The 21,847-nt window shown below is 40.3% G+C and overlaps 2 protein-coding genes across 3 annotated transcripts in view; one reads left to right on the top strand and one right to left on the bottom strand.

Annotated features, from left to right (window-relative positions):
• FBXL13 (F-box and leucine rich repeat protein 13) overlaps positions 1-21,847 on the bottom strand; it is a 211,287-nt gene that overhangs the window by 91,444 nt on the left and 97,996 nt on the right. Inside the window, exon 10 of the mRNA XM_045494560.1 lies at positions 1,399-1,451. Within this exon, the coding sequence (XP_045350516.1) occupies positions 1,399-1,451 (53 nt within the window). The remainder of the gene's footprint in view (positions 1-1,398; positions 1,452-21,847) is intronic.
• Positions 1-21,847, top strand: part of LRRC17 (leucine rich repeat containing 17) — a 117,001-nt gene that overhangs the window by 14,716 nt on the left and 80,438 nt on the right. Inside the window, exons 2-4 of one of the 2 annotated variants that reach the window (XM_045494558.1) lie at positions 4,233-5,139; positions 14,420-14,575; positions 19,076-19,805. In XM_045494558.1, the coding sequence (XP_045350514.1) occupies positions 4,368-5,139; positions 14,420-14,575; positions 19,076-19,473 (1,326 nt within the window). In that variant the 5' untranslated portion in view covers positions 4,233-4,367 and the 3' untranslated portion in view covers positions 19,474-19,805. Of the gene's footprint in view, positions 1-4,232; positions 5,140-14,419; positions 14,576-19,075; positions 19,806-21,847 lie in introns of those variants that run through there. The other variant, XR_006716240.1, reaches the window with a different exon arrangement.

The following is a 21,847-nucleotide window of genomic DNA, read 5'->3' as shown; positions in this document are numbered from 1 at the left end:
GAAACAGAAATTTGAAAGAAAGGACAATAATGATGATGCTGGGAGGTAGCAAGGAGGAGTCAGGGGTGTGGATGTCACTCTGGAGTTGCTGCTTAATGAAGCATGACACAGCCAGACTCCTCTGTTTTCACCCTGCTTCTCCCACTGTTCTTTCTGGAGATTCTTTGCTATTTCTTCTCTGTCTACTTCTAAAAGTCAGCAATGCCCCAAGTTTCACTCCTAAATCGTCTTCTCATGCCTTCTTTCTCTCTCTAGGCTGACCATATTCACTTTTGTGATGTTAACTAAGCATACAAACATGTCAACCCAAGATGGAATCTCAAGTTCTGTGCCATGTTGTCCATTACCTGCTAGATGTCTCCATACAACTCCATTCATTAAACAAATGTATAGAGTGTTTACCATGCCGAGATCTGTGCTATGTGCTATGACTACCACAAAAAATAAGACACATCTCCTGTGCTTTGGGCCCCGTAGGCTACTGGAGGAGGCAGAAACACTGTGATTAGGGCTACTTATTAGAGGGACCCAGAGGAGCTGCAACAAACCCAGCCCTGGGAGTCAGTGATGTCTTGATAAAGCAAGCAGTACCAAAAGTAAGCCTTCAAGCCTGACGAAGAGGATAACAACACCTGAGGACAAAGCGAAAGGGCATTCCATGCCAAGAGCACAGGCTGAGCAAAAGTGAAACAGCAAAGAGCAGCTTGGCTCATGCAGCAAAGAAAGCATAGCAGTGCATGGTTGCTGCAGCTTAATGTAAATGCAGGGATTGGAGCAAGATGAGGCTGGAAAAGGAGGCAAAGCCAAGAGTACAGAGGGTGTTTGAGGTAGAGCTTGTTAAAGAGCTTTGACTTTATCAACAGTGTAGGTGACGAATGTGTGTATAAATTACGGAAAATGGGAGTGAAATAATCAGATCTTCCTTTTAGAAAGTGTATGTGCTCACAGGGTGGAAGACAGATTGCAAGTGAAAGAAAAGCTTGGAAAGAAGGCCAGGAAGGAGCTGCCCTGGGTTACATGTTCATTTCTGTCTTCTTTGGCACACACCTGATAGCTGTGAAGACCACTAAAATGAGCCTATTGTCTCTACTGGGACCCAGTTTTTACTGCCTCAGACACACATGGCCTTAAATATAAATATAGTTCATTTTTGTGGAATAGTTTCCACTTTCCAGAGACTCCAACCTTGGGCATATAGCTACAGGATGAATAATAAATAGCATTATACAAATGGGATAACATTTCTTGCCAATGTTTAACATAGTTTGCTTTTTTTACACATTTGATCCTAAATGAGCAGACAGGCATGCATTTTGGCAAAATCTCTGTGTATTGGCACTCCAATATAGCAAGTCTGAATCTATATAAATAACAGTAAAATAAACTTCATATACTCACTGTGAGTGTTGGGCAGTCAGAGACATTCAGCTCTTGCAAATTTCTACAGAGGCCTAAATCAAACAAGTTAAACATTACTAAACAACATAGTACAAATGTTTAAACTTAAAATTTTTCCATCCTACATTCGATGCGATGTATTCATTAGAAAACAAACAAAAATCTTGGCATGTAACTTGTTCTAAGTATATGGTTCCTTTTCCCAGAAAACCGATTCCTTCTGGCTTTAAAATTAAAATATATACACATGTTTATTATTGCTTGAGGATTACAGAAGGAAGGGGAAAAAAGAAAAGTACTACTCTGGGAAAAACAGTATATACTTAGAGCTTTGAAGAAAACCAACCTGCTTATTTTGTGGCATGGCTTTTTGCTCATTTTGGGGATTTTGTTTTCTTTTATTATTTTATTGTAAAATTTTTCAAACACAGAAAAGTGGAAAGACTTGAAGATTTGTACAATGAATATACCCATTACCAAGATTCTATTTCTATTGCACGATATTTGCGTTATCACTTCTTCACCTACATATCCATCTTTCTATCTTTCAATCCATCTTATTTTTATGCATTTTGAAGGAAGCTATAGGCATAAGGACACATCCCCCTCCTACCTCAGTATGCATATTGTAAATAATTCAGCATGCATAATAATTAATAAAATGTTTAGGATTTGTTTAGATTAGATCTACATACAATTTATAATGAATTGCAGAGAAATGGAGGACCAGAAAGGCCAAGTGTCTGATTTGCTCTAGGACCAGGGGCAACTGTACAGCTTACGGTGTCACAGGGAAGAGGACACATGTCCACAAAGAGCTGGGTAGCAAAGTGTTCTACAATCAGCACTCTGGGGCTAGACCGACAGAAAGTACAACTCCAAATCTGAGACAGAAAACAAGCATCTAGGGGAGAGGACACAAAACAGTAAAGGAGAGGAACACTTGAGGCAAAGAGGGGAAAGTCGTTCTAGGTGGAGGAGACCCCCATCGAACAGGAAAACTCCAAACATCCTGGCATCCACACTGCTACAATGAATAGAAAACACATCTGCTGCTCATAACCACTTAGCCCCACAATAATAACAACAGAAATGTTATTAATTATAAATCGATTTTGAACATTTCTTCCTTTGCCAAGAATGGACTGTGTCCTAAGTAATAAATGCAAACCAAAACCACTTTCAGAATTTAAAAGTGAAAACAATTCTTTAAAATGTACAGCTCTTGGAAGTCATCAGTAATACTCGTTAAGGAAGAAAATAGATTCCCCAAACAATGCAATAACTAAATTTATGATATTAATATTTTTAGAGAATACTTACCTGAGAGTAAGTCATGCATTTAACAAATACTTATCAAGAACCTGTTACGTGGGGGCACCTGGGTGTCTCAGTCAGTTAAGTGACCGACTTGGGCTCAGGTCATGATCTCCTGGTTTGTGGGTTCGAGCCCCGCTTGGGCTCTGTGCTGACAACTCAGAGCCTGGAACCTACTTTGGATTCTGTGTCTCCCTCTCTCCATGCACCTTCCCCTCCCCCACTCACACTCTGTCTCTCCCTCTCTCTCAAAAATAAAATAAAACATTTTAAAAAATTAAGAAAAAACAAAGAACCTGTTATATGCCAGAAACTCTACAGGTGCTACAAGTACAGCAAGTGAACAAAACAGACAAAGGTCCCTGCCTTTAGGGAGTTCACATCCTCACTGGAGGAGACTGACAGTAAACACAAGGAGTAAAATATCTACTTTGACAGGTGGTGATTAGTGCTGTGGAGAAAAATAAAACAAAAAAAGAACATAGAGAGTGGCCAGCAAGTGGGAAGAGATGCCACTTGACACAGAGTGGTCATAGAAGGCTTTGCTCAGGTGACATTTGAACCAAGATGTGCAAGACTTGCCAAGGACAGTGCCATTTACTTTGAGCATTTCTGTATCTCACATTCAATATGGTTGGTGATTGGGAGACAGTACAGGAAAGAAAAAAACAAGCTCAGGAGAACAGCTGTTGGGGACCTACTTTTTTTTTTTGCCCATCTCAAGGCTGTTGGAAGTATCCCTTTCATTTCTTGAATCTGATGTGCTGATACATTATGTGCTTCAGTTTTCATAATGCTAAGCCCTGAACAGTAGAGTACTTCTCCTGGACCAGGTACTGTGAAGTGTCTTACGTGCATGAGCCCATTTCATTCTCCTAGCAATACGACGAGGTATCCTCAGCCCCATTTTTTTTTTAAGTTTATTTATTTATTTATTTTGAGATAGAGAGTGTGAGCAGGGGAGGGGCAGAGAGAGAATCCCAAGCAGTCTCCACACCGTCAGCAGTGAAAAGCTCGATGTGGGGCTCGAACTCACGAACCATGAGATCATGACCTGAGCCAAAATCAACAGAGGTGTAACTGACTGCACCACCCAGGCACCCTACATCAGCCCCATTTTACAGATTCTGAAGTTGAGGTTAAATAACTAGCCTGACGTCATATAGTTAAGCAAGCAGGAGAGTCTTCATTGAAACTCAGGGGCCAAACCCTTGGCCACTAAACCAGACAAGTGGGAGGGTGCACTCACCACTGTTCAGGATGTTCCTTTATTAACTGCAATGTCTTTGCTTAAGAGAAAAACAAAAAACTTATTGTGGTGATCATTTCACAATATATACAAATATTGAGTCATTATGTCACACACCTGAAACAAATATAATGTTATATGTCATTTATACCGCAATAAAAATATATATATAAAGAAAATGAATGTTTTTTTTAAAAAGCTGCTACTATCTGTTAATAACACAATGTTCACAGTGGTTCTTCAGAGATGTTTTTCTCTTGCAACCTAGGGACTGCATCGAACCTCAGCTGGGTCTCATCGTTCCGAATTGCATTAGTTAAGATTACCCAAGCTTGCATTTCAAAGGAATACTTTCATCGATCCCTCTGTCACCCCAAGTAATTGGGGCCAGCTGGATGTCAGGATGCGCGTGGTTACGGTGGTAATTCTGCTCTTCTTTTGTAAAGCCGCGGAGCTCCGCAAGGCCAGCCCTGGGGGCTCGAGAAGCCGAATGAATCATGGCCGGGCGGGTGGGAGCAGGAGAGGCTCCAACCCCGTCAAACGCTACGCGCCAGGCCTCCCCTGCGAAGTGTACACGTATCTTCACGAGAAGTACTTAGATTGTCAAGAAAGAAAACTAGTTTACGTGCTGCCTGACTGGCCTCAGGATTTGCTGCATATGCTGTTAGCAAGGAACAAGATCCGCATACTGAAGAACAAGATGTTCTCCAAGTTTAAGAGGCTGAAAAGCCTGGATCTGCAGCAGAATGAGATCTCCAAAATTGAGAGTGAGGCTTTCTTTGGTTTAAATAAACTTACTACTCTCCTCCTGCAGCACAACCAAATCAAAGTCTTGACAGAGGAAGTGTTCATTTATACGCCTCTCCTGAGCTACCTGCGTCTCTATGACAACCCCTGGCACTGTACTTGTGAGATGGAAACGCTTATTTCAATGTTGCAGATTCCAAGAAACCGGAATTTGGGGAACTATGCCAAGTGCGAAAGGCCACAAGATCTAAAAAACAAAAAGCTGCGGCAGATAAAATCTGAACAGTTATGCAATGAAGAAGAAAGGGAACAATTAGACCCGAAACCCCAAGTGTCAGGGAGACCCCCAGTCATCAAGCCCGAGGTGGACTCGACTCTTTGCTACAATTACGTGTTTCCCATACAAACGCTGGACTGCAAACGGAAAGGTTTGTAAGTTTCTTAGTTTTTCATTTTCGTGGACGATTAAAAATGCTCTTTGAATCTTATCACCCTCCCTACACTCCACCGTGCCTTGGGATTTCTGGTGTCACTTCCACCAGAAATCTTTTCCCGGTGACAATGGAATTTACTGCAAGCTTTTCTAGGGTTCGGACTCAACACGGTTGGGGTTTTGGGGGACAGTAGAGGAGGGTAGGAGGTATGCTCAGGAAGAGCATCCAGTTGGGCGCTACTCTTGTTTGCTAATAAAACCTGTGGCTGTCAAGAATCCCCTTTATCTTAAATCACAATGTGGTATAATTTAGGCAGACCAGTGGGTATAAAGACAAGTCCAAATGCTGTCTATATAATGTGACTTAAAGCGAAAACATAGTGTGCGTCTGTGGGGAAATTACCTCCAGGAAAATCATGTGTGGAAGGGAACAGGTGAGAACACTGTGAGAGGGAGGCTATGTGGGATGTAATGGCGCGTCTGTACTTCTCAGAATTTGGCCTCAAGGTTTTTTTGTTTGTTTTGAGAGCGAGAAAGAGAGAATCCCAAGCAGGTTCCATACTCAGTGCAGAGCCCAATGTGGAGCTCAATTCCATGACCCAGGGATCATAACCTGAGCCATAATCAAGGAGTCAGATACTCAACTGACTGAGCCACCCAAGCACCCCTGGTCTCAATGCTTGCTAAATGCTTGCTAACATCCTATATCTTCATTGTTCCCAAGTTCCCCAAAATAAAACCTAAAAGTATTGAAAGAACTAAGCTGAAAATATTTAATCCGAGAAGTATGAAGCTAAGAAAAGCTTTCCAGAATATTACCGACTTCCTGAAAAATCACTGCTGAGTTTTACATCCCACACAGTTTTGGTGTGGTGCTGCATAGGGCACATACAGGATTAATTCATGAAATAAGAAAGTGGGAAACTTTAGTAATGCTCTTGACAGGTTAGTGAAGACATTCTCAAAGTGTGGTCTGGGAACTGCTAGTCTACCCAAGGATAACCAGCCACAGGACAGTGTCTGTTTCATTTCTGGCATGGATTAATGACTTATTGGCAAAATTCAATTAAAGCTAGATGTCACAGGATCAGGGTCACATTAAAGCAGGATGTCATTCCTTCCACTTATTTTAGGAGGTTTTGCTTTGTTTTGTTTCTTTAAGAACAGAAAGAGACGGTTAAAAGCAACATAGAGACCCTGACTCCTTTCCAGGGAACCAGAAGCAGGAATGTGTTGACACTGAAGAGGCAGGCAACCTGAACCAGGAGAAAATTTGTTCATTTATCAGCCAAGAAGTGCACAAGCCTTGCCTCTCTGTCCCAGACTCCATAAGTGGCACCTGGTGAGAGCAAAGCACAGCCGTGTGACATGGAAAGTTTTGCTTACTACAACACCCTGTGAGACGTGTCTAATTTGGTGCCATAGTAGAACAATTACAGTGTCATGACCAGGGAGATGCCATGCCAGGATCCTCTGAACTGGAGAGCAACTGTGCATTAATTGAAAACCTATTCTCCAGGCACTCCGCACACATGTTCTGCATAGCTTCCAGTAAGGTAGCACTATCCCCATTTACAGCTGGGAAAAATGAAGCTTAGCGAGGTTCAGTGACTTGGTTGAGGTCTCACAGGTAAGCAGCAAAGCCAAGGTTTGAAAGTTGGTCTGCCTGATCATGCCATCTTCTTTGATCACATTCAAGCAAACAGCTGCCTCACCAATGGAAAGATTAAAGAATTCTAGAAAAGTCAGTATATGCAGTTTCTCTGCAGCCAGATTGAGTGAAACTTCCCTGACCTTGTTACAGTGACTACTTAGTGTTTCATGCTGAAGAACATGTCTTATTAGCAATGCCTTTGTGATGCTTAGATTAAAAACTTAAATTACAGGGGTGCCTGGGTGGCTCAGTCGGTAGAGCGTCTGACTTCGGCTCAGGTCATGATCTCAAGGTTTGTGACTTCGATCCCCGGGTCAGGCTCTGTGCTGACAGCATGGAGCCTGCTTGGGTTTCTCTCTCTCTCTCTCTCTCTCTCTCTCTCTCTCTCTCTCTCTCTCTTTCTTTCTCTCTCTCTCTCTTTAATAATCATTAAAAAAAATAGACCTGGGGCCCCTAGATGGCTCAGTCAGTTAAGCTTCTGACTTCAGCTCAGGTTATGATCTCACAATTCATGAGTTTGATCCCTGTGTCAGGCTGTGTGCTGAGAGTTTGGAGCCTGGAGCCTGCTTCGGATTCTGTGTCTCCCTCTTTCTGCCCCTCCCCTGCTCGTGCTCTGTCTCTCTCTCTCTCTCAAAACTAAAAAAGCATTAAATTTTTTTTTAAAAACTTAAATTACATATTTAAAAAACTAACACAAAGCTACTAATCCTAGACTTGGGTTAGAAAAATTACTTGATAAAGCTGAGGCTCTCCCCTCAAGCTAAAGATAATTTGCACTTGTTGCATCAGGTGATAAAGTTACGTTTGCACAGTTAAGTTCATTGATTATCTGAGAAAAATGCCATCGACACAAAATCAAAGACTTCTACAGCTAGACTGCACTGTAATTTAAGAATAGATAACGTGTTAGGAAATATCTGCCATTTCTACTGCTTTACTGCTCTTGGGCCATTCAACCCCTCCACAATGAGCCTATTTCTGCCTTTGTCTTTTTTCCCATGATATTTTTGTCTCATTTTCTTTTGGCAAACGTCAACTTATAAAAACAGAAGTATTTTCTGTTTTCTTTCCTCAACTTATTGTTGTCTAAACACGACCTTCCAGAAATGCCCCGTAAACTCATCCCCCTTGTGTTAAAATACACCTATTTACTGGAAATAATACACACTATATATATAATGATACTGACTCATACATGAAAGGACAATTCAAGTTCCTCCAAACGTTAATAACTACACAAAGGAGAGCATATGCCATTTATATTACAAAATGAAGGGCAATTTTGTCTTTTAATATCATACACATAAATTGCCTTCACTATTATTGATATAAATTTATGAATCAGTTGATAGTTTATTTTTTGTAAAAGCCATGGTCTTGTCTCTGACACCCCCTGTACTCTCAGGTACTGCCTGGAACAGGGCTATGTGCTTTAGACTGATGATAATAACTGTGCTGCCTTCTTTGCTCTTGCAAAGGCAGTAATTTAAGCAACCTTTAAAAATAAAAATACATAGAATTAAAAATCATGGCTAGAATTCAAGTATGACAATCTGTATTTAATCTGTAATTTTCCTATTTCCATTCTATAAATAGATAACAAATGTCAAATACTAAGAATGTTCAGCAATTCATCTCTAGTTCCCTGCCAAAGAGTAGTAATACTTTTGCTTATGCTCTACGTGTTAGATACTATGTAGAATCTAAAGAAGCCCAAAACATGCTGTCCGAGGTGGAACCAGCAGTGGTGTTAGTGAATAAAAGCTGTCTGCTAAAGGCTCTGTGTGCCTAAGACATAGCGGTTTACATGCATTATGTAATTTACTATTCAGCCTTCAAAGAGCACTATTACTACCCTCACAAAGGAGGAACCTGAGGTGTAGAGAAGGTAAGTTGCCCTTCTAAGTTCCCGCAGGCAGTCCCAAGCCATTGACCACCATGCAATGTCATCTCTTCCTTCATGATTCCAGGTACATCAACCAAGAAAAATGTATAAAACTTTCTGGGTGCTTTCTCCCAGTACTGATTCTCCTTTTTTTTTTTTTTTTAATTTTTAAAAAATGTTTATTTTTGAGAGAGACAGAGTGAGAGTGGGGGAGGGGCAGAGAGAGAGGGAGACAGAATCTGAAGCAGGCTTCAGGCTCTGAGCTGTCAGCACACAGCCCGACGTGGGGCTCAAACCCACACACCGTGAGATCATGACCTGAGCCGAAGTCAGACACTCAAGCAACTGAGCCACCCAGGCACCCCTACTGATTCTCCTCTTAGGCTCTGTATGATATACCGTGTACATGAGCACACACAGAAAACCCAAATACAGATTACCCTAACTCAGAAGTTGTGCCTTTCCCAGCTGACAGATGATGAGTCAGATGGTGTGCATAGGGCACCTAATATGTGCCAGTTTGACCACACAGACCTCAAAAATCACTAATTTTGCTTTAAACGTTGGACAGCACAAAAAAGAAATAATAGCTTTATTCACTGGGGGACAGGCACTTTGCCAACAAAATGTAGTCTTCCAAAGGGAATAAATGTGAAATTAGTTGAAAGGCATGTTTATGCCACATTGAGGTAAATGTATTTGCCAAAAAGACATGAAAGAATTGAAAACTGCATTTTTAGCTTTATGTTTACCAGAATCATTTACAATTTCTAAGGATTCATTTTACTTCTGAGATTTGGACTGGGGGGAATTATGCAGGTAAAGTACTCTCAGCTGCCTTTGAAGTTAATTTCATCGCTAGTTTAACGATGATTAATAATTTTTTATTTGCAAAATCAGGGTTATTTATGCCTCTTTGCCTACTACCACCGAGCCTTCAGAGTAGTTCTGATATTACTGACAACTAAGATATTGCAATCCCACTAAGGGGCGCCTGGGAGCATAGTCAGTTGGGTGACCAACTCTCGATTTCAGCTCAGGTCATGATCTCACAGTTCGTGGGTTTGAACTCCAAATCAGACTCCACACTGACAGTGTGGAGCCTGCTTGGAATTCTATCTCTCCCTCTCTCTCTCTGTCCCTCCCCAACTTGTGCGTGCTCTCTCTTTCTCTAATTAATTAATTAAGAAAAGATAGCCCACTAAATGGGAAATTACATGGAGAAATTTTCCCAGTTCACTCCTCAGACTCAGCAAATTTTGGTTGGGGAATGGTAAGGTTTGTCAAGGGTGACGATAGAGTAGATGAGGTATGTTTTGAGTGTTTACCAAGAATTTTAGGTAGCAGCAAATAACAATGTGGTGCCTGGTCTAGAAATAGGGACATTGACCAAATTTGACTTGTGGCTATAATCTTTATCACTTTACATTTTACATCATTTTACATCACTATTTGTAATTTTCATTCAAGTTTAAGATAAAAGAACTAAAGAATTGTTTTTACTCGTCAGTACAACAAATAAGATTTTTCCATGGTTTTTCTAAGCCATACTAGCAAAGGCTTTGGGTTGTATATCCTGGTTTACTTGTGGATCCTATTTTTACCCTATTTTTACTGCTGACAATGCCAAAGTTGGTTCTGCAATTCATAGTCCTTTTCCAGCATGTTCCACAGGCCCTGTCATACTGCTTACACTGAGTTTCAGGGAGTTCTCATAAACTATTTTTTCTACCCATTTATTTGTGGTTTACCCACTTCAGCTTGTCCCACAGTGGTTGCTTGGGAGGTCTCTGTCATCCACCCCATGTCCAACCCAACAGATGTGGATTCAGCAAGCAAATCCTGATAAACAGCCTGCTTTCCAAAACCTAGGAGATACTGCCTGTGGTGGCAATAAAGATCTACAGTTCTTAATGGCCTTATAGGACCTTAATGAGGACTTGAGCTTTTATTCATAGTAAGATGGGAACATCTGGTGGATTAGAAGCCATCTGGGGAATTGACATGGTCGTATTTATGTTTTGACAGTTTAACATGGGCTTAGGACACTTTGGGGATAATCCAGACAAGAGCTGATGTTGACTTAGACCAATGTGGTAGCAATGGAGGAACTGAGAAGAGGTAGGATCTTGGGTATTTTGAAATAAAACTCTATTCTGCTTTTAAAATCTTGCTAAGAAGATGCCACAGCCATTTTCAATAATTCCAAACGCTATAATGTCCACAAATTATTTCTTTGATTTGTCCTCCATTGTCTCCATGGTTTTTAATTATTGCTGGGATCTCCATTTACTTGTTTAAATGTAGGACCCCAGGGGCGCCTGGGTGGCGCAGTCGGTTGAGCGTCCGACTTCAGCCAGGTCACGATCTCGCGGTCCGTGAGTTTGAGCCCCGCGTCGGGCTCTGGGCTGATGGCTCAGAGCCTGGAGCCTGTTTCCTATTCTGTGTCTCCCTCTCTCTCTGCCCCTCCCCCGTTCATGCTCTGTCTCTCTCTGTCCCAAAAATAAATAAACATTGAAAAAATTTAAAAAAAAAAAATTTAAAAAAAAAAAAAAAAATGTAGGACCCCAGAGAGAATATAGCTCTTCACTTGGGGTCTTGATGATCCTAAAGGGAGGAATACCTCACTGTTGGAACATTATAAGTTCAAGACTTAAAATCTTTCACCTTTCAATTATATTGGCAGACATAATTCTAAGTCAAACAGAATAGTGCCTTACCAAAATACAAAAATAAGATCACTCCATATTTTTTTATTTTTATTAAAAAAATTTCTTTTAACATTTATTTACTTTGGGGAGAAAGAGAGAGACAGAGGCATGAGCAGGAGAGGGGCAGAGAGAGGGAGACACAGAATCCGAAGCAGGCTCCAGGCTCTGAGCTGTCAGCACAGAGCCCAATGCAGGGCTCAAACTCAGACCACGAGATCATGACCTGAGCTGAAGTCGGACACTTAATCGACTGATCCACCCAGGTGCCCTGATCGCTCCATATTTTAAAAGGATTTTTATTACAAAAGTGCTCAGTATCCTGAAATCATCAAACTCAATGTTTCATGAGCTCTTATTTACAATGTATTATCTGTGATAAACTACCCCAATACTTAGTGGCTTGATACAACACACATTCATTATCTCACAGTTTCTGTGGGTCAGGAAACCAGACACGGCTCAGCTGAGTCCTCTGCTTGCAGATCCTTCACAAGGCTGCAATCAGTGTGTTCACCAGGACTCACGTCTGTGGTCTCATCTGAAGACTCAACTGGGAAAGGCTCCTCTTCCAAGCTCATGTGGCCATTGGCAGAATTCAGTTCCTCAAGGGTTGTTGGACTGGGGACCTGAGTTCTTTGCTGGCTATTTGCCAGAGGCTACATTCCTTGCCACGTGGGCCTCTCCAATATGACAGCTTACTTTATCAAAGTGAGCAGAAGAGAACCTGCTGGCAAAATAAAAGTCATAATCTCTTGTAACCTGATTGTGGAAGTGGTATCCACTGACATTTGCTGCATTCTATTTTTGGAAGCAAGTCATGGGTTCAGGCCATATTCAAAGGAGGTGTTTACACAAGAGCATACATATTAGTAGAGAAGAACATGGAGTGCCTTTTCAGAAGCTGTCTGATACATATCATTTGTTCAGGATATATTAGGCATCATCCTAAGCCTCCACCATGAAGCTTCTATGGTGGGGAGGGAACAAAAATGAAAACAATCGGTAAAATGTATACTACATCTGATGGTGATAACTTACCATTGAGGAAAAGCAGGGAGTATTTGTTATTGCTAAACTGAAAACAGGAGACATCATTTTAAATACAGAGCTAGGAAGGTCTCATGGCCACCCAGTGTATTGACTCCACCTCAGTTCCTCCCCCACTCCAACTTTACCCTGTGCCAGGCTTGAGGATTCAAAGGCAGATGGAACAGCATGAAAGAAACAGAAAAGTACCAGGAGCAGAGTGGTTAGAAGCATATATTCTGAAGCTAGCATGTGTATTTAAATCCTAGGACTATAACTACAGGCAAATTGTGCCTCAGCTTCCTCATCTGTAAAATGAGAATAATCATACTTAGCCCATAGGGTTCTTGTCACTTAATACTTGTTAGAACATACAGAACACTTCCTGCACATAGATACCAAGATACTAAGAACCCATCGAGACGAGAAAGCAAATTTAACAGTAACAGGGATACTAAAGAAGGATTTACCAATTCCATTCCATTTAAGACCATGGATTTGGGGTTTTAAAGGGGAAAAAATAAACCTGAATCTTTATGAAAATAAATATACTATGGGCTAAGAAGTCATAAATACCAGAGTTTTGGGTTTTTGGGTTTTTTTTTTTTTAGTATTTTGAAGAAATTATCAGCAATTATCCTGTTCCAAAAATATTATCATGGATAAATGGATACCACCTTTTATAAGCTTATTTTCTGTACCCAATTCAACAAATTTTATTCACAAAGCCTTTGGGTCATGCTATTTCTCAGTTATCAGTTAATCTGGACATTTTATTACTTCTAGTTTTCTTTTGTGGAAACAGGCTTGTGTCTCTTCACAGTTCTCACTTGCCCTACTTAAAATTAAATAAAACCTCCTTAGACTATTTTGCCAATGATTAAGAGGGCAAATATTACACTAAAATATAAAATACCACTATATTTTTTAGGAACTCCTGAGTGGCTCAGTCGATTAAGTGTCCAACTTTGGCTCAGGTCATGATCTCCAGGTTCATGGGTTTGAGCCCTGTGTCAGACTCTGCTGACAGCTCAAAACCTGGAACCTGCTTTGGATTCTGTCTCCCTCTTCTTCTGCCCCTCTTCTGCTCACGTTCTCTCTCTCTCTCTCTCTCTCTCTCTCTCTCTCTCTCTCTCTCCCATCCCCCCAAAATAAATAAACATTAAAATATTTTTTAAAATAACACTATATTTTTTAAAGCATAATTTAAAGAGAAATGTAAATAGAGACAAATTAGGTGAACCTTGATTTCCTATTAACCTGTGAAAGATAACCTGGACTCCTCTTCCAGAGGCTTTTTCTCTAGTAGTAGTAACAGTAATAGTGTTGTTGTTCCTGAGATGTCTGGGAGTCTAGGAGTGCTGGAATATAAACTAAGTCCCAAGGATTCAGGGAATACATGCTGAGCAAGAAGCAGGGGGCAGCAGGTCAGGACTACGCTTCCTCAAATTTTAGCATCCAGGGAAAGGAGCCATAAGATCGAGGTCAAGAGCTTTTCGTTAAATTTTTAAGGGTAGAGAGACCTGAGCACTTTTTGTTGGCAGAAAAAATCGAAGGAGAGGAATGAAATGAAAACACAACCCAGGGGCAGCAGTTAATAGTGAAAATTCTTTCCTTAAGCAGATGGGAAAGGATTGGAAGGGACACACATAGAGTGGTTTGATTGATTTCACTTCCTTTTAGCTTTTTTTCCCCCTAAAGCTTCCCAGGTGCTTCTAACGGACAGCCAGGAGTGAGCCCCACCGCCACGTCTAGGACATTTCTCTGAACAGCTCAGCAAGGAGTGATATCCATTCCTCTAAGCCTGACGCACCTGGTCCAGGAGGCTTTGTTGGAGTTAGCACATTCTATGTCTCATTCATACCAATGTTCTTTAGCTTTAGATGATCCCTTTCCCCTTTATCTTTAAGAGTTGACCCTTCAACCACAGGTGGAACTGTAACTAAGAAGATGGCACGAGAGGAAACCTCGATAACCAGAATGTTATTAATTTTTCCAGAGCTGAAGAAAGTTCCAAACAACATCCCTCCAGACATTGTTAAACTTGACTTGTCATACAATAAAATCAACCAGCTTCGACCCAAGGAGTTTGAAGATGTTCATGAGCTAAAAAAATTAAACCTCAGCAGCAATGGCATTGAATTCATAGATCCTGGTGAGTTCCACAGAGTAGCCCTTTAAATGGGTGATGAGTATTCTCTGGGTTTTTTTTTTTTTTTTTCCCCTTTATGGCAACATGTATGGTAAGTACAATTTAGTTTTGAAAAACCTATATAATGAAAATTTTAAATTAAACATGATGCTTAAATCAGAATTTGTTTGGCACTCAGAGAAATATTTACCAAAATGTTGCTTTATGAAGGATACAATACTGTATATTACTAAGCAACAGTTATTCAGTTGGTCCAAATAAGTGTTTTGTAGAATGGATTTTAAAAATAAGAATATGTGGTCAATAATATGTTAAACATGTAGTGACTTTTAAAGGGAAATTCAGATTTGGCATTTTCTTCACTATTCATGAAGTTCCAATTTGTTTAAAGTAAACTTGAAACAATCTGCTAAGTACCAAGCTCATAAATTCATATAAAATGTGTTCAAGCCAGAGCCAGATGTATTTTATCTAATCCCAGATCCAGATTAATTTTCTTTTCCATCCCTCAAATCTCTTCTCCATTTGCTAATAATAAAGTCTCTGGCGAAAATGAGCATGTTAAGTAAACACACTGGATTTGGAAAGAACTGAGAATTACTGCAATATTGATCAGATTTGGAACATACATAACACACATGCCTTCATAGTGCTGCTTCAATATGAAAACTCCAGTCTATAAAAATGATTATTGATACTATTAATAATATAATGTTAATGTTATAAATGTTTTCAATTCAGTTGTTACTTCTGCTTTGCTTAATGATAATTTAATGCCATTAATAGAGCAGTAGAATTTTAACATTGTAGAAGTACAAATTGAGAATGAATGTTCTGGAGCTGCAAAGGCATACTTTAGTATTTGTAACATCTTTTAAAATATTGAGAAATCATAATTTAAGGGGTGTCTGGGTGACTCATTCGGTTGAGCATCCAACACTTGATTTTGGCTCAGGTCATGATTCCAGGGTTGTGGGATCGAGCCCTGCATCAGGCTCTGCACTGAGCTTGGAGACTGCTTGAGATTATTCTCTCTCCCTCTCTCTATCTGTTCCCAGCTCACACTTGCATTCTCAAAAAAAAAAAAATCATAATTTAAAAATTTCCCAAAGGAACAGCATTATGCTACACTTATACCTTAGCCTGTATAGACTTGGGGGTGTCTTTAAATCATGAGGTCAAAAGCCATTTTCATTTCACAGTGAATAAGAATACAACAGAGATATCCTTCTCCCAAATGAAGTGATCATCATGTTAGTGCGGAGGTCAGTGACTGATAGCCAGTCTCCACAAAGCCAGGCCACAGGGTGAAGAATCTGGAGATGGAGACCCTCTCTTGCTGCAAGAGAACCAAAGAATTGCAAGACAAGCATGCCTTGTCACAGGTCCCTGGGCTTTCACGTATCCAGAGTATCAGTGCAATCGAGTTTTAGAGTTGTCTCTAAAAGAGACTGAAATGTTTGTTATTCTAATGGCCTAAGTTAAATTTATTAAAGTAGTGAGTAATGGTACAACAATATTTTAATTGTAACGGAACCAGTGTATAAAGAAAACTAGAGTAAAATGAAAAAACAGTGTAGAGATAGATAATAATGCAACGTGGGTTTGTTTTACTTCGAGTGATATTTTTCCCTCATCAACTATGAAGTTCCCATAATTGCAAGGATTCCTTTACCATCCTTGAGATCTCCTGAAGCCTCCTGAACTTGTTTACCCAATGTGTTTTCCTTGCTGACTCGCAAGGTGAACTCTTGTTACCAGCAATAGTTTTCTTGTTTTCTCCTTTGTTCAATTCAGTCCCAGGAAGGTATTTTCTACATTAACAAATATGTGTTGAGCACCTGCCAAATGCCAGCCACTTTCTTGGTATGTCTTCTGGAACAACAACAAAAAAATCTCCACACTTCAATAAGTCAAAATAGCCTAAAGAAGTTTCTAAAATAAAAGACCTTCTATATTTCAGGACCTATGAGATGAAACAGTGTCAAAGTAAACTCTGTTAACTACTTATGTTAGCAGGTATACAAATGCAATGAGATTTACTGGGGTCTTTTAATGTTTATTTATTTTGAGAGGGAGCAAGCAGGGGAAAGGCAGAAAGAGAGAGAGGGAGAGAGATAACCCCAAGCAGGTTCCACACTCAAAGCCGATATCAAGAGTTGGGTACTTAACCAACTGAGCCACCTGGTGATTTACTGGTTTTAAAAGGCATGAAACAACAATCTCATAAAATGCCAGACTTTATTGCAAAAGAGAGAAAGAAGACACCCTATTAAGGATTTATCTCCTTTGAGAAACAAATGAAAACCAGCTTTCCCAAATGCCTGAATACATATGGTTTAAGTAAAAACTATAGCACTTTCAAAATAAAATCTAGGAATGTTTTCACATGCTTTCAGTCCAAAGGGCTGACTTGTTTCAAGGAAAGTAAATTGTGAGATCATTGACTTACAGAGTGTTGGCAAATAGGGGGAAAATGCAGTGTCTTCAAAGCTGTCATTATACTGGCTGACATTTTGCTCCTCCCCAGCCCCTGCCCTCTCCCAACACTCCCACCCAGGCCATTGCTTTTGCACCAAAGTAGAAAGAATTCTTTTTAGGGGAAATTATGCATTTTGTCTGAGAACAAATGATATGAAAATGGTTCATGATATTGGTGTTAGAGCACATTTTCCAAATCCAAAATACGGACATTATATACCCTAAGTATTTTAAAACAGTATCAAGGGGTTCTGGGTGGCTCAGTTGGGTTAAGCATCCAACTCTTGATTTCAGCTCAGGTCATGATCTCTTGGCTATGAGATGGAGCCCCATGTTGGGCTCTGTGCTGGGTGTGGAGCCTACTTAAGACTCTCTCTCTCTGTCTCTCTTCCTCCTTCCCTCCCTCCCTCAAAAATAAATAAATAAATAGACAAACAAAAAACCGTAATGAGAAAATGTTTGAAATAGCAGCAAAATGTTTGAAATCAAAGTTGACCAGTGAATTCTAGGGTTAGTCCACATCAACTAAAATCTATGTTTAGATTTCCTTTTTACTCCTGGAGGGGGAAAAAGAGTTTTGTTGTCTTATTTCGTGTTACATATTTGATATTTGCTAATTACCCACCCTCCAGCAGAATTAAATACATATGGATTCAGAACTGATAGCTACCACAGCTTGCCAAAACACAACCAGATGTTTTCAAAATGTTGATAAAAATTGTTTAGTTTTAGACTCTACAGGAATATCATTCCCTCCCCCTAAAAAGGGAAAAGCTTCTTCCTAGGCATTTTCAGAGTTTGCTGTTGTCCCAGGGAACTGTCAGATCATCACCATACACATTTTTTCATTTTTTATGCACTTATGTCTTACATTTGAAATATTTTCCTAATTCATGCCTTTTTTTTTTTTTGTGGCATCTTTCCAGTGAGTATTTAAAAAATGCACATGAGCCCAGAAACCATTTTTAGAAAGCTAACATAAAAGTGATTTTTGAAATAAAATATTGTAGTCAATTAAATCAAGGGAAAAGCTTTGTGTGAGCAAAAACATACTCCGGAATTTTGCATTGAGACACGTTACCGTTAGGAAAATATAATTAAGACCAAAATCCTCCAACACGGAAATTCTCTCCACAAAGGTAGTTGAGGAAAAAAGAAAACATTTATTATTGAATAAGCATTAAACCAAGATGTGACGCACATCACAGGCAATCTTCTAAGCGATTGAAAAGCTGAAAACGCAATACTTACATGTTTTCAGGATAAGTAACTCGTCCTCAAGTGAGAGGGCTTGACAGCATTCTTTGTCATACATGGGGCATCTTCACTCTATCTGGTAATTGAGGTGGCCAGTTATGTTAGCTAATTGGCTTTACCCAGAGGAAAACAAATTCCATCTTCGTGACTAAGGAGCAAGGCCCCTACCCTCCCTCAGAAACTGGGAGATAGGGGTACTGGCTCCCCTGACGTTTACATTTCAAAGAGATGGCTCTCAGGTCCTTGAGGAAGACATTCCTGGCTCATAAAGTTGACAGAATCCCTGGTTAGGCTTCTAAAGGATATGTATACATTTTATACATTTCTTTTTTTTTTTTTTTTTTAATTTTTTTTTTCAACGTTTATTTATTTTTGGGACAGAGAGAGACAGAGCATGAACCGGGGAGGGGCAGAGAGAGAGAGGGAGACACAGAATCGGAAACAGGCTCCAGGCTCTGAGCCATCAGCCCAGAGCCTGACGCGGGGCTCGAACTCACAGACCGCAAGATCGTGACCTGGCTGAAGTCGGACGCTTAACCGACTGCGCCACCCAGGCGCCCCTGTATACATTTCAAAGAGAGGATAAACTACTTAAAATTACAAGTTTTCTAAAGTAAAACTCTGAGAAAAAGGAGAGGAGGGAATTTTTTTTTTTCAACAAGGAGAATTAGGTCTCTCATTTTTGTGTATATGTCCTTATAATACGCCATACAGTTGCATGTAACACAGCTACTCATTGCGTTAATAACTACTTTCTGTTTCTAGCTGCTTTTTTAGGACTCACACATTTAGAAGAGTTAGATTTATCAAACAACAGTCTACAAAACTTTGACTATGGCGTATTAGAAGACTTGTATTTTTTGAAACTCTTGTGGCTCAGAGATAACCCTTGGAGATGTGACTACAATATCCACTACCTCTACTACTGGTTAAAGCACCACTACAACGTCCACTATAACGGCCTGGAATGCAAGATGCCTGAAGAATACAAAGGGTGGTTTGTGGGAAAATATGTTCGCAGTTACTTTGAAGAATGCCCCAAAGACAAATTACCAGCCTACCCTGAGACATTTGATCAGGATCCGGAAGATGATGAATGGGAGAAGATTCATAGGGATCACACAGCCAAGAAGCAAAGTGTAAGAATCACTATAGTGGGATAACTTAGGAATTGTTTTCGTTACAACTGGTTTTGAATTTGCTATACCGGTGTCAGAAAACCATATGTTTACATTTTGATTAACTGTGTTGCCTATTTATGCAGGGTTATCCAGTTACAGGAAGGTTCCCTTAATTATTATTTTTATTGTGAGAAATTCTAGCAACCTAGGGAATACTTCCATCCCGCTTGCCTGCCTGTTTGCAGACCAGCCTTTGGTGACGGTTCCACACTGGTAAACTGCGGGAGTTGGGTCCTAATGATGGCATTGGAATTTCATAACATCCTGTATATATGTTTTTACTGCCTTTTGAAAATAAAATTTTAAAAAACTTGGTCCATTTTTATATGCCTTGTGAGAGCTGCTTGTACACACCTAAAGATGATCAAAGTGAAAATATATGAGCCCTTAAGAATAGTAAAATATCATTCTCTCCCCTCTGCCCCCTTCCACTTTTTTTTCCAGCAAGTCAGCTTATACATAGAATAAAATTCCATTTCTGATTCCTGTGCATTCCAAAATGTGATCCTGGCAAACCCAAATTTTCAAGTGCTCTTCACTGATTCTTGCAAAAAACAAAACAAAACAAAACAAAACAAAACAAAACAAAAAACTGTCCAGCTAGACCTGAAGGAGAATTGTCACAAACAATAAATAGAGAATCTGAGATTATATTGGAGACTGGTCAGAAGATGGGACTCAGAAGAAGTTGTAGATGGTGTGAATCATAAGCAACGAAGAGGTATAAACACTAGTGAATGTGGAAATAGTGCTGATTTTTGAAAGAATTCAGACTGGGGAGCCACCTGCCAGTGGGAAATGCCTGAGCCCTTCCTGCTAAGCTAATGTGTCAAGCATAAACAAAGGATGAAATTAGAAATCAGGGTCAGGATTTGGGATGAGGTAGAAGCAAACAGGAGGCAGTGATATCAATAGCAACTGAGTAAGGAGGCAGTGTCCAGGAGAAGCCCCATGATATGGGTTTGCAGGTTAGAAATCACTCACCCAGAGAAGCAGATCAGCACAAAAAGAGGAAATGCCTGGAGACAAACCCCATCAGCTTGTGTTTTGATAGTTAGCTGTACTATTACAAAAATAAAATGAAAAGAAATATATACATATCCTTTACAATACCACTTTTTTCGGGATACCTGGCTGGCCCAGTCAGTTGAGCAACTCTTAATCTCAGCTCAGGTCGTGATCTCACAGTTCATGGGTTCGAGCCCACGGTGGGCTCTGCACTGACAGTGCAGAGCCTGCTTGGGATTCGGTCTCTGTCCCTGACCCTGACCCACTCTTTCTCTCTCTCTCTCTCTCTCTCTCTCTCTCTCTCTCTCTCTCTCAAAATAAGTAAACTTAAAAAAAATTTTTTTAACAACTTTTTCCTTTCTATAGACATTTCCCTTTCACTCTGAGTTGAATACATTTTCATTCTTCTACCAAGGTATTCCTACAAAGTTTAGCAACTGGTCTCATTTGATCCTTGCACAAAGCATAGAAGATAGTATATGACAAATAGTTTCTTTCATATACAAATAGTTTCTTAAGCACCTACTAGATGCCATACACTGTGCTAAAAGGTTCACATATTCTATTTCTAATTCTCAACAAGATCCCTCTGAGGGAGGTAATACTATCTGTCTTTTCTAGATGAGGAATCCAAAGCTTGGAGTTTAGGTAACTTGGATAACGTCACAGAGCTGGCGGGTGACAGAGCCAGCATTCAGGTCCATCTAAGCCCTAGCTGCCGGGCAGGTGTGCAGAGCACTCTCACAGTCACTGTTGGCCACGGCTGCCTCACATCAGAACTTGCAGAATCAGACCCCAGAAGAGGAATAGGTACCAGGAAAGTTAAGCCTTTTTGTCCAGAAACACCCGTGAGGGCAGCTGGCAGGAGAGAGTCTTTGGCCCAAGTCATTTAGTACATACCTGAAACCAAGAGAATGGGATGCTGGAAGAATTGCTGGAGCTAGTGGTTCAGGGAAGGACCCTAGATGATGAGGTTCTAACCACTCTGCCCCTTTTACCAGTGGTTGGAATTAGGGGGAGAGACTTAGGCATACTTGGGTCTCAATGCAAATCTTCACCTTACTGTTCAATCTGTTACCAGAGTGTGAACGTTCATGAACACTCAGAATAGTAAGGACACAAGACCTGAAACAGCCAAGATGTGACGGTGGAAAAAGCCTGAGTGGGACCTCACTAGGAGACCAAGTCACGTGGTAGGGACACAAGGGTTCTGCGAGGAAAAAAAAAAAAAGAGATTAAATCCGATTCAGACAAAGGGCCCAAGTTACTCTCTGGTTCAATTTTTGGAGGCTAGTTGGTGATTTGATTGGTTGATTTTTATCGACAGTGTCACCCTCCAGGTCTAATT

The sequence above is a fragment of the Leopardus geoffroyi genome, chromosome A2, assembly GCF_018350155.1.
Source record: "Leopardus geoffroyi isolate Oge1 chromosome A2, O.geoffroyi_Oge1_pat1.0, whole genome shotgun sequence".
Lineage (NCBI taxonomy): Eukaryota > Metazoa > Chordata > Mammalia > Carnivora > Felidae > Leopardus > Leopardus geoffroyi.
The sequence above is the reverse complement of the archived record's forward strand: the minus strand, read 5'-3'. Positions and strand labels throughout refer to the sequence as shown.